The sequence below is a fragment of the Perognathus longimembris genome, chromosome 23 (genome assembly GCF_023159225.1).
Source record: "Perognathus longimembris pacificus isolate PPM17 chromosome 23, ASM2315922v1, whole genome shotgun sequence".
NCBI lineage: Eukaryota > Metazoa > Chordata > Mammalia > Rodentia > Heteromyidae > Perognathus > Perognathus longimembris.
In genome coordinates this window covers 19,517,489-19,529,866 of record NC_063183.1, presented here as the reverse complement: position 1 = coordinate 19,529,866, position 12,378 = coordinate 19,517,489, and the positions used below count along the sequence as shown (strand labels likewise).

The 12,378-nt window shown below is 46.5% G+C and overlaps 1 protein-coding gene across 3 annotated transcripts in view; it reads right to left on the bottom strand.

The window, feature by feature from the left end:
- The window catches only part of Dapk2 (death associated protein kinase 2), a 93,893-nt gene that overhangs the window by 39,024 nt on the left and 42,491 nt on the right, over positions 1 to 12,378 (bottom strand). For 2 of the 3 annotated variants that reach the window (XM_048332840.1, XM_048332839.1), the window contains exon 3: positions 1,641 to 1,779. The exons of the other annotated variant lie outside the window; for it this stretch is intronic. In XM_048332840.1, coding sequence (XP_048188797.1) covers positions 1,641 to 1,779 — 139 coding nt within the window. The remainder of the gene's footprint in view (positions 1 to 1,640; positions 1,780 to 12,378) is intronic. 3 annotated transcript variants of the gene reach the window in all.

Here is a 12,378-nt window from a genome sequence, read left to right as displayed (position 1 = left end):
GGGGCATGATCTCCCTGATATATGACTGTTAAGATGGGGTGATGGAGAGACAGTAGAGACCAGGTCTGTGAAACCAAAAACTGCTTGTCAAATGGTATTTCCCACAGGATTGGGTCAGCGACCCAACATTATGTAACTAAAACCAAACAACTACTCAACATATAAAGGTCAAAAATTGACCTCTCAGTGGAATACAATAGCTCAAAAGCTATGTATGTACGTTCATATAAGACTACTGTCGACATATTGTCTAATGTCGACATTACGTTTAAAGCCCTAGGCGAATTTTCTTTGGCATAGGCCACGTGGCTACTGTATATGTTCTTGGTACATTGTGTATTGTATATATGTCTACCTGACCTAGGGAAGGGAAAGAAAAACAGGGTGTAAGATATCACAAGAAATGTACACACTGCCCTACTATGTAACTGTACCCTTTTTGCACAACACCTTGTCAAAAAAATTTTGTTTAATTAATAAATAAATTACAAAAAATAAATTAGAAAAAAGAAGCTGCCTCTGATACCCACGTCTAACTTATGCAGCCTCTCCTTTGGGCTCCTGAGCCCTACCTTTGCTTTCTTCTATCTGTAACACCTAGAGCTCTTGATCGTCATTTTCTATTGCCTGTACTAAGTTCCCAGAGAGAGAATCCAGACAGCAATGACCAAGCACCTGGCACTGTGTTCGAAAGATGACAGGGATTTGTGCATAGAAGAAAGAATGGGTCCCTTTCTGTAAACAGAAGCCTGATCATGACGTTGAGGACCTGCATGAGTTAGGTATTTGCAAATCTGTGTGCCTGAGCTCAGTTACTAAAGGAGCTGATTCTTCTGATTTGAGCACGGAGTCCTATGTGGTCGCAGTGAACTTTCTCTGCCCTGAACACCCGTTACCACAAATGATCAGTGGGTCCTGGAAGCAGCTTTGCAGTCCCAGTGTGGGACAGGGCAGGAGAGGGCAGCCAGAGGTCCTTGAGTTCCAAGACCTCCAGCCACTGCTGGAGGGAAGCTGGAGTTTGGGCTATGGTGGAGTCTGGATGGTCTACCATGCCCCACAATCCTCCAAACCCTGTAGTTCTGCTCTTCATTGCTGTAAAGTTCAGTCTTGTGACAAGGGTTTGGTTTCAAGGCTCTTCACTGGTCTACTTTTTTTTTTTTTAAAGTATGTCCCTGCCAGGTACTGTTGGTTTACACCTGTAATCCTAGCTACTGAGGAGGTTGAGACCTGAGGACTGTGTTTCAAAGCCAGCCCGGGCAGGAAAACCCATGAGACTTTTATCACCAAGGAATCAACAAAAAGCTGGAAGTGGAGCTATGGCTAATGTGGTAGAGCTCTGACCTTGAACAAAAAAAGAAAGCTCAAGAACAGTATCCAGGCCCTGTGTTCAAGCCCAGGGACAGGTACCAAAAAAAGTTGTTTGCATAGTTGATCTAGAAGGCTCACGCAATCAGCCCCATGTGCAGAAGACCCAGGAGGTGACATGGAATTGAGGAGGAGGGCACTGGCTGTGTCTTATTTCATCCAGGAAGCTCAGAGTTTTCAAGGTAAGCTGAGGGAAGAGAGTCAAGTGAGCTCTGGGCCTCTCTTGGCCAATGACACTGGAAGGCACTAGGTCCCTTCTTCCGAAACTCACTAACCTTCAGATCAAAGTGAGCAATTTTCTTTGTATGGAGGTAGTTCACCCCATCCAGGATCTGCTTAATGAAGCTGGTGGCCTCCTCCTCACTCAGCGACTCCTTCTGGGCCAGGAAATCAAACAGCTCTCCTCCAGAGACTCTGCAAGATACAGGTGGAGAGAGCCAGGCCCAGTCAGCCCCACATATCAGGAGGTCAGGCTGGTGGGCATGTCCACTGCACTTGACCACGCCCCCTGCCCCATGGCTCCCCAGGAGAGGGCAGAATCCCCCTTGCCCATTCTAAGGTTTTAACTAATTGGCTGTCAGAGGCTAACTTTGCTTCTGTTTGTAGTGCTTTTGCTTTTAGATCTCAAAGACAGAAATCACTTTCAGGGTTCATATTCTAGGCTCAGATCCCTAGTGACCCCTGTATGTTACCCTCTCTCTGTATATAGTAGGCTGTCCCCCTAGTCACTCCATTTGGGATACAAATACTAAGGTAGAGTGAATCAGTATCTTGTTTGTATAAAGAACAACTACTACCAGCCTGGTACCATCGTAAGGCACAGACTGATAAGTGATTTATTTGCCAGACACAAGCTTTTCATTGTAGCTACTCAGGAGGCTGAGATCTGAGGATCAGGGTTCAAAGCCAAGTAGGGTAGGAAAGTCCATGAAGAGACTCTAATCTGCAATTAACCACCAAAAAAGGCAGAAGTATTCCTGTGGCTAAAATGGTAGAATGCTAATCTTAAGCCAAAAACAAACAAAAAGCTCAGGACAGTGCCTAGGCCATGAGTTCAAGCTAGAACCCCGCCCTCCCCACCACCTACAAACCCATCTGTGTGTTTATCAGATCCACCAGCCTCTTAACTCAAGAAGCATAAAGAACTGCAGGGCAGGCCATCAATCCATCAATATCATGGACCCTTCTGGTATATGAATCATGGCTTTTGCTTGGAGATTGACAGATGACACAGGTCTGACTGTCCTGAAGTTAGCTCAGAGCAATTCTTCTGCTATGGACTGCCTACTTCAACAGCCTACACCTTTGACAGCTCTGAAATCAGCCTTGACCCCAATGCCTGAGGCCAGCCATGACACTTTGCATTTGTATTCACCCTTTATCCTTGGCTCTTTGTGCTAGGCTTTTAAATCTTACAGCCTCTTTCCCTTTCTCCTTGTCCTTCATAATCTAGATATAGTGTGAAGTGTGACTCTTGATTTGAGTGTTAGAAGTGTTACCAGTTAAGATTGGAGTAGAATAAAAAAAAAAAAAAACTTGTGATGGCCTGTAATCTTAGCTACTCAGGAAGTTGAGATCTGAGGATCATGGGTTTGAAGCTAGCCCAGGCAGGAAAGTACAAGAGATTCTTACTTCCAATTAACTATAACAACAACAAAACCAATATGAAGTAGAATTGTGGCTTAAAGTGGTAGGACACGAGCCTTGAGCACAAAGGCTCAGGGATAGCATCCTGGCTATGAGTTCAAGCCCCAGGACTGGCACACTGCCCCCCCCCCAAAAAAATAATAATAACTTGCAATTGCTGTGGTTACAATTCCGAGTGAAACCAGAAGTACTCGGTGACGCAAGATGGAAGACATTGCTGTAGTTTGGGAATTTATTTCTATTCATTCAATATATTCTGACATCCCTCCATGACTAATAATAGCAGAGAATGGAAAGAAATACTGGTGGATGAGGCTAGCAGCTGAATGTTTGTATCCCCTCAAATTCATCTTTTAAAATCCTAACTCCCAGGGGCTGGGGATATAGCCTAGTGGCAAGAGTGCCTGCCTCGGATACACGAGGCCCTAGGTTCGATTCCCCAGCACCACATATACAGAAAATGGCCAGAAGCGGCGCTGTGGCTCAAGTGGCAGAGTGCTAGCCTTGAGCGGGAAGAAGCCAGGGACAGTGCTCAGGCCCTGAGTCCAAGGCCCAGGACTGGCCAAAAAAAAAAAAAAAAAAAAAAATCCTAACTCCCAAATTGCTGGTATAAGGAGGAGAGGCCTTTGGAAAGTAATTAGGTCCTGGGAGTGAAGCCCTCATGAATAAGATTAACGCCCTGATAAAAGAGACCCCCCTGCCCCTTGCCAGGTACAGGTGGCCCACATCAGTAAGCCTAGCTACTCAGGAGGCTGAGATTTGAGGATCTTGATTCAACGCCAGCCCAAGCAAGAAAGGGAAGGAAAGTAAATGAGACTCATAGCTTTAATCAGCAAAACGCTGAAAGTGGAGCTGTGGCTTAAGTGGTAGTGTGCTAGCTTTGAGCACAAAGCTCCGAGTCCAAGCCCAAGGGCTGAAACAAAATAAAATAAAACAATGGGGGGAAAAAGGGAGAGACCCCTGTACCTTGTGAATTTCCATGAGAAGATGGCTATCTATGAGGAAGCCAGCCCTCACCGAAACCTCCAGAAGTCTAAGAAATAAGCTTCTGATTTTTTCCCCCCAATCCTGGGGCTTGAACTCTGGGCCTGGGCACTGTCTCTGAGTTCCTTTATGCTCATGGTTATCACTCTACCACTTGAGCCACAGAGCCACTTCCAGCTTTTTCTGTGATTAATTGGAGATAAGAGTCTCATAGACTTTCCTGCCCAGGCTGGCTTCGAACAACAATCCTTTAGATCTCAGCCTCTGGAGTAGCTAGGATTATAGGTATGAGCCACTGTTACCTGGCAGTTTCTGTTTTTATTTTTATTTATTTATTTTTTTTGGCCAGTCCTGGGCCTTGGACTCAGGGCCTGAGCACTGTCCCTGGCTTCCTTTTGCTCAAGGCTAGTACTCTGCCACTTGAGCCACAGCGCCACTTCTGGCCGTTTTCCATATATGTGGTACTGGGGAATTGAACCCAGGGCTTCATGTATACAAGGCAGGCTCTGTTGCCACTAGGCCATATTCCCAGCCCCTAGTTTCTGTTTTTAAAAGAAACATAATATGTGGTACATTGTGATAGAACAGTGTGAATGGACTAATTTATGCTAACTACTATAAGAAACATCTAGAGGGGCTGGGAATGTGGCCTAGTGGCAAGAGCGCTTGCCTCGTATACATGAAGCCCCCGGGTTCGATTCCCCAGCACCACATATATAGAAAACGGCCAGAAGTGGCGCTGTGGCTCAAGTGGCAGAGTGCTAGCCTTGAGCCAAAAAAAAAAACAAACATCTAGAAACATGGAGGTGTTTGTGGAACTGAGTAACCGGGCTGGAAGGGTTGGGGGTGCATGGAGAGTTGAGAAGGCAATCGCCCACATTCTGAAAGTGACCCTGAACACAACATAGGGGAAGTGTGGATGGCGAGGCCATTTGGGTGACGGTTCAGGAGGAAAGGAAGAGCTTGTTGTTGGTCAGTGGAGGAAAGACGATCTTTGCCATAAATTAAAAAAGAGAACTTGACTGAATTATGTGTGTGTCTGAGTCGCCTGCAGAAAGTTGAACTTGTGAGTCATGAAATGGGATATTTATCTGGCTGAGGAAATGTCTAAGCACAGTGTTAAAGGAGTGGCCCGGCTCCTCTTCACTGCTTAAAGTCAAAGAGAGAGAAGAATGTTTTCAAAGGATGGAATTGTTCACCAGGAAAGGAAAAGAAACTGAAAGTTTGAAAAATGTCTCAGCTTATTCACATTAGGGAAGAGAAAGAGACTGAGACTGGACAGACAGACAGGCACCTGTTCACGGGAGAGAACAAAGGTGTGACCAAGGATGACTCCATAAAGAGATTAGCGGCTGGGGAATCTCCAGAGAACCTAGGTGGTTTTCACCAAGACAATGGGGGAGATTAGTCAGCCCTGTCAACAAAAGCCAGAGACTATTGTCCAAGACAATGGGACAATAGCCTGAAGTCATTTTAGAGAATGTGGAGGGAGAGGGCACCAGGCATTCCAACAGCACCCTTTCACCAAGCCTGGATCTAGGGGTTAGAATGAGATCAAGGTGGGGGATCCACTACCCAGTGCTGCCTCTCCTTGGAGCCTCTGCCCACACAGTCTATTGCCAGTGACACTCAACTGTACGAGCTGTGGCTCTCAGAGGGCCCTGGTGTGCCAAGCAAATCTGCTGCGGGGGTGGTGGTGGTGGTGGTGGTGGTGGATTGCATTGCCTCTTTCCCTCCCACCTCCACTTCCTCTGCAATCTTGTACTCTAAGGTTGATATGACAGGAACAAGAATCCATAGAATAGGCACCCTACCGCTGAGTCACAATCTGCATCCTTTTGTTGTTGTTGTTGGTCGTGGGGCTTGAACTCAGGGCCTGGGCGCTGGTCCCTGAGCTCTTTTTGCTCAAGGCTAGCACTCTACCACGTTGAGCCACAGTGCCACTTCCAGTTTTCTGGTGGTTCATTGGAGATAAGAGTCTCACCGACTTTCCTGGCTGGGCTGGCTCGAGTCTCAGATCTCAGCCCCTTGAGTGGCTAGGATGACAGGTGTGGGCCACCCCCACCTGGCTAGTCCTGCTGTTTTTGATGAGTACTTTGGAGCTAGGGTCTCACTTCTTGCCTGGGTATTGCACTTGGACTGCCGAGACCCAAGGCTGCCCTGCCTCCAGCTCAACTTGAGCTGGGTGTGGCCTGAAGGGGCTGCTGGATCGGAGGCAGGGCTGGCATGTTGGAGAGTGACACTGCTATTCTCTCAAGGTCCCATGCATTAGGTCATCCAATGCCCTGCCCCCACCCTGACCTGGGGCAGGTGCTGCCAGGGAGTAACTGGGAGTCTCTCAGCAGAGGATGAGCAATTCTGTTATCACAAACACTTAGCCTTCATCTTTGGGATGGAGCAGGTGCCAGTTCTAGTACTCAGCTTTTCTTGTGAAAGAAGGAAGGTGAAATCAATCTTTTTGCCCCTTCAGAGAGGGGGTGGCATGGGAGGGATCTTGACGCAATTTTGGGGGTGTGTGACAAGCTCTTTGGTAAAAGTCCTTAAAGTAAATACCACCCACTACACCAGTGCAGGCCTCTAGAGAAAGACCGGCTTTGTCAGTGTTGTCCAATGGAAATCAATGTGAATGCCCAGATTCCGTGATTTTTTTTTCTAGTTAGCCACGTTAGATAAGCAAAAAAGAAAGAAACAAAGAAGAGGAATAGTGAGTTGATTTTAATAATATTTAATCAAGCCCATATGTACAAATATTATTATTTTCACATGTAATCAATGTCAAAATTATTAGTGTTAAAGCTGAATGTTGGTAGCTCATGCTTATAACAATCCTAGCTACTCAGGAAGCTAAGATCAGGAGGATTACAATTCTATACTTAGCCCTGGCAAAAGAAGTCTGTGAGACTCCATCTCCAATTAATCAGCAGAAAACCAAACTAGAAGCATGGCTCCAAGTGGTAGCACACTAGCTGAGCAAGCCAGCCAAGTGAGACTACAAGGCCCTGAGTGTGAGCCACAGTTACCAGAGCAAGAAAATTTTAATGAATTTTAAGAAAAAGGAAAAAAAATCCTTGAAATATCAGCACACTATAGAACATTCTGTATTGTGCAGACAGTAAAACATTAGCATTCGCAAGAGATCTATTAGAGCTCATTTCAAATGTTCAGATCCACAGAGCAACCCCACTAAAGCTCATGGAACCAGCCTCGCTCCTGTCTTTTATAATCCCAGCTCCACTGGAGGGTGTGGAGGCATGATCTGGACAGAAGACCTGGTAAGACACGGTCTTTATCTCCTTGTGAGGAAGACGGGAAGAGCCACTGTGAGCCTTATAACTTCCCCAGACACTCAGAAAGGTGGGAGGCTCTCAAGCTAGGCTGAGGTACCTGTTCCAGCAGTGGGGTACCCAGGCTCAGGGGATAGTCACAAAAATGCTCAGGCGTATCTTTTCAAACAATCCGAATCAAGAACAGAGCTCAGTCAGGCACTGGTGGCTCACGCCTGTAATCCTAACTACTCAGGAGGCTGAGGTGTGAGGATGCGTGGTTCAAAGACAGCCCAGGCAGAAAAGTCCTTCTGAGACTCTTATCTCCAATTAACCACCAGAAAACCAGAAGTGGCCTTGTTGCTCAAGTGGTAGAGCCCTAGCTTTGAGCACAAAGAGGCTCAGGGACAGTGCCCAGGCCCTGAGTTCAAGCCCCACAACCAACAAAAAAGAAGGAAAAGGAAAAAAAAAAAAATAGAGCCCAGTACCTAGCATATGTGAGACCCTGGGTATGATCTCCAGAAGCACAGAAAGAGAAACAGGAGGAGAGAGTAAGCGGATGAGGGACTCTATGTCCCCTAGGTAGAGAGTAGTGGCTATTCACTGATGTGACCCCAGCCTTCCAATGGGCACAGCACAGCCTTGATCTTCTAGGCTCAAGCTATCCTCCTGCCTTGGCCTCTAGAACAGGTAGGACTACAGGAATGCCCCGGCAACATAGTTTCTACCCAGACCTTCTCAGTGTTACAACGTCTACTCAGGGAGAGAATCTCTGTCTCTCTCCAAGGTTCTTTCTTCTATCCTTAATCTCTTTAGCATTTTTTTCTTTTAGTGTGTGTGTAGTGTGTGTGTGTGTGTGTGTGTGTGTGTGTGTGTGTGTGTGTGTGTGCGCGCGCCAGTCCTGGGACTTGAACTCAGGGCCTAAGCCACTGTCCTTGAGCTTCTGTACTCTGCCACTTAAGCCATAGCTCTATTTCCAACTTCACGGTGGTTAATTAGAGACAAGAGTCTCACAGACTTTGTTTTCCTCCTGAGCTGGCCTCAAATCTGAATCCTCAGATCTGAGCCTCCTGAGTAGCTAGGATTGCAGATGTGTTTTAATATGAAAAGCAAAACCTGACACCTGGCCTCTCCCCTTCCTGCTAATGTCTGCCTACCTGCCGAAATGCTTTCCAGAACTCTTTCAGCAATGTGTGCACCAGCGACCTGTGTGGGCAGAGTTAGGGAGAAGATGTTGGCAAATCTGCCACCCAGGGGTTTGGACCCAGTTCCGCAGCTGGAAGCAACACCAACGCTCTGAAGCCTTCTGCCAGGCCATTCTCCAGTATACAACCACGGGATGTCACTTTCCCCAGGCTTGGAGTAGAGAAGGCCCAGGGTGGTGGTGAGGTGGGCGCTACGGAACGCCGGCCCCACCCTTGCCAGCTTACAGCAAGTCCCACCTAGGACCACCTGAGCCTACAAGGAAAGAGCACAGAACGACCCATTCGTTGATCATGAGCTGTGCTAGGAGAAACGGGGACATTGCAAGAGGATCCTATGTCCCCAGCCCCCTTAGGCTTCTACAAACAGGGAGAAGCAGGTTATTTCCCTGGTAGTTAAAGAAACGCCAATTAAAATGAAAACAGAGAGAGGGGCTCAAGAGCTCGTTCCTGTAATCCCAGCTACTTAGGAAGTAGAGATAGGAGGATCATGGTCCAAGGCCAGCCTGGACCAAGCTAGAGCAAGACCCTATCTAAAAAACAAACTGAAAGAGCAAAAAGGGCTGTAGGCATGGTTCAAGTGATAGAGTGCTTGCCTAGCAAGCATCAGGCCCCGTGTAACTATGAAGATGAAAATATAATGAAACATGTTTTAAACCAAGGATCAAGGCTATAGATGAACAGGAAGACTGGTGTGTGGTAGGCAGTACTAGTTAATCAATACCATTCTTAGTAAGTGAGAATTTTATGTTTTGTTTTTGCCAGTCCTGGGGCTTGAACTCAGGGCCTGAGCACTATCCCTGAGCTTCTTTTTGCTTAAGGCTAGCACTCTACTGCTTGAGCCACAACACCACTTCCGGCTTTTTCTATATATGTGGTGTTGAGGAACCGAACCCAGGGCTTCATGTATACGAGGCGAGAACTTTACCACTAGGCCATATTCCTAGCCTGTAAGTGAGAATTTTAAAAAATCTATAAGCCACGTGCCAGTAGCTCAAGCCTATAATCCTAGCTACTCAGGAGGCTGAGATCTGAGGATCAAAGTTCAAAGCCAGCCCAGGCAGGAAACTCTGTGAGATTCTTATCTCCAATTAACCAGCGAACACCAGAATTGGAGCTGTGGCTCAAGTGGTTGGAGCACAAGCCATGAAGAACAAAGCTAAGAAACAGTACCCAGGACCTGAGTTCAAGCCCCAGGACCAGCAACAAACAAACAAACAAAAAAACAAACAAAAGCCTATGAATGTCAGCCTTTTAGATCATCCTCCACTCCTGGGAATTTCGCTGAAACAATCAATTCAAATAAAAGGGGAAAAATAAAATCCCCTGATCAGACAACAGGGGAAAATACTTGTACGTGATTCAATGAAACAGGATACAATGATTCAAAAGAAAAAACAGGTTATTTATGGAATTTTGCTAGTGAGGAAGAATGTAGAGCAGGAAACTACAGAGAGCACTGATTGTATACAAATACATAAAGATTGAGAGGAGTCACAGAAGACAGAAACAGATGTGTTTTGGATTACAGGATTCATTCAGGGTTTTTTTTTAATAGTTCCTTTAAAATTTGGGGGATTTTGTTTGCTTGATAAGTAGCCTTTAAAAAAAAACAAAAACAGTATGCCAGGTACTAGGTGCCTTACACCTGCAATCCTAGCAACTCAGAAGGCTGAGAGCTGGAGATGCAATGATCAATGCAATCCTAGGTAGAAAAGTCCATTAGATTCTATCTCTAGTTAACCAGAGAAATGTTGGACTGGAGGTGTGGTTCAAGTGGTAGAGCATCAGCATGAGCAAGAAAATCAAGGGGGCCAGGCACCTGTGTCTCATGCCTAAAATCCTAGCTACTCAGGAGGCTGAGATGTGAGGACTGAGGTTTGAAGCCAGCCCAGGTAGAATAGTTCATGAGAGTCTTATTTCCAATTTAATCACACACACACACACACACACACACACACACACACACACACACGCTGGAAGTGGAGCTATGGCTCAAGTGGTAAAACACTAGTCTTGAGCAAAATGAAGCTCAAGGACATTGCCCAGGCCCCAGGACTGGAACAAACAACAACAAAAAGAAAGCCAAGGGAGTATAGAAAACCCTGAGTTGGAAACTCAGTACCAACAAGAAAGGAGAGTGAGAGAAAATGAGGAAGGGTAGGAGAGAAGGAAAGAGGAAGGAAAGGAGGGAAGGAAGGAGGGAGGGAAGGAGAGAGGGAAGGAGGCAAGGAAGGAGGATGAGAGAGAGGGAAGGAGGGAGGGAGGAAGGAGAGAGCCCTGGGCTTCCAGCAAGTTGGACTTGTCACTTCCTGTTGGGAATCAGAATGCCTGGTACATGCCACATGGCTTGTCCACATAGCTGGCCCTCCCCGGGGGACACGATCAGGTTTCTGTGCAAGTTAGGCTGGCATAGACATCCACTTTTTAATACACAGGGAGATCCATGAAGGAAAGCCAGGTGCTGGTGCAAGAGAGCATATAGGAGCGTTCTAGGCGTTTCAACTGGGATAAATGGATGAGATAAGAATAAATGCCACACTGTGCAAATGCTCATCTCCTACTTAAGTCTATCTTGATGGCATCAGGATAGCTCTCAAATTAGAGTGATCTCAAGTTATTAGGGGTGGTGCAGTCAATCCAAAGGCAGGGTTAAGAGGCTGACTACCTGTTTTACAGGTGAGATCTGACACCAAGAGGGGAGGTGACTTGCCCAAGGTCTCAAAATCAAGGATGCTGGGATAAATGCCACCACTCCCTAGCTAACTGATAGATGCACATTTTCATACTAACAAGGTTCTGAACAGCCTTACATTGAGGTCTTCCTGTCTAGCTGGATAAGGCTGCTGTGATTTGTGCCATAGCCTAATTCAAACCCAACTCTCTACAGCACACACACCCCCTTGCCCAGCCTGTGGGGACATCCCAAGAGGCCATCAAGTGGCCAGCCAACCAACCCCTGGAGTCTAAGTGTCTTCAAATTCCACTAGCCACTGTGAAGTCCTCCCAGCTAGGCCAGCCTACGGCTGTTCTGTCACATGCTCAGAGCAGGAAGACTGCAGTCCTGGCTGCTCAGGATCTTATCAGTGGCCTGATTTCTCAGTGTACTGGTTTATAAAATGGGGACAATAAGGTTCAAGTTCAGAGGATTGAATAAAGTAAGAAGAATGCTGGTGGTTCAAAGCCAGCCTGAACAGGAAAGTCTATGAGACTCTTATCTCCAATTAACCACCAGAAAACTGGAAGTGGCGCTGTGGCTCAAGTAAGTGGTAGCATGCTAGCCTTGAGCTCTTGAAGAGCTCAGGAACAGTGCCCAGGCCCCGAGTTCAAGTCCCAGGATTGCCACCACCAAGAACAACAAACAGTGTTGGACACAGCAGATACAAACTAATGTCTCTTGAGTTCATAAGATATTTCCCTCATCATAGGCTCTTGCCCATCTAATCAGGAGGCTGATAGCTGAGAATCACACTCTGAAGCCAATTTAGGCATGATTTTCATCAAGAGAGGGCCAAGAGAGGGCTGGGTGTCAGTGGTTCATGCCTGTATTCCTAGCTACTCAGGAGGCTGAGATCTGAGGATCACAGTTCAAAGCCAGGCCAGGCAGGAAAAGGGAGACTCTTATTTCCAGTTAACTACTCAGGCCTGCAGTTCAAGCCCCATGACCGACAAAAAAACAAAACAAAAAAGTCCAAGAGAATCTTATCTCCAAGGAGTCAGCAAAAACCTGGAAGTGGAAGCGTGGCTCAAGTAGTATAACACCAGCATTGATAAAGAAAGCCAAGTGAGAGCATAAGGTCCTGAATTCAAGCCTCAGTACTGGCACAGACACACACACACACACACACACACACACACACACACATACATACACACATACACAACACACACACACACACAAATTTTTTCAAGTGCCA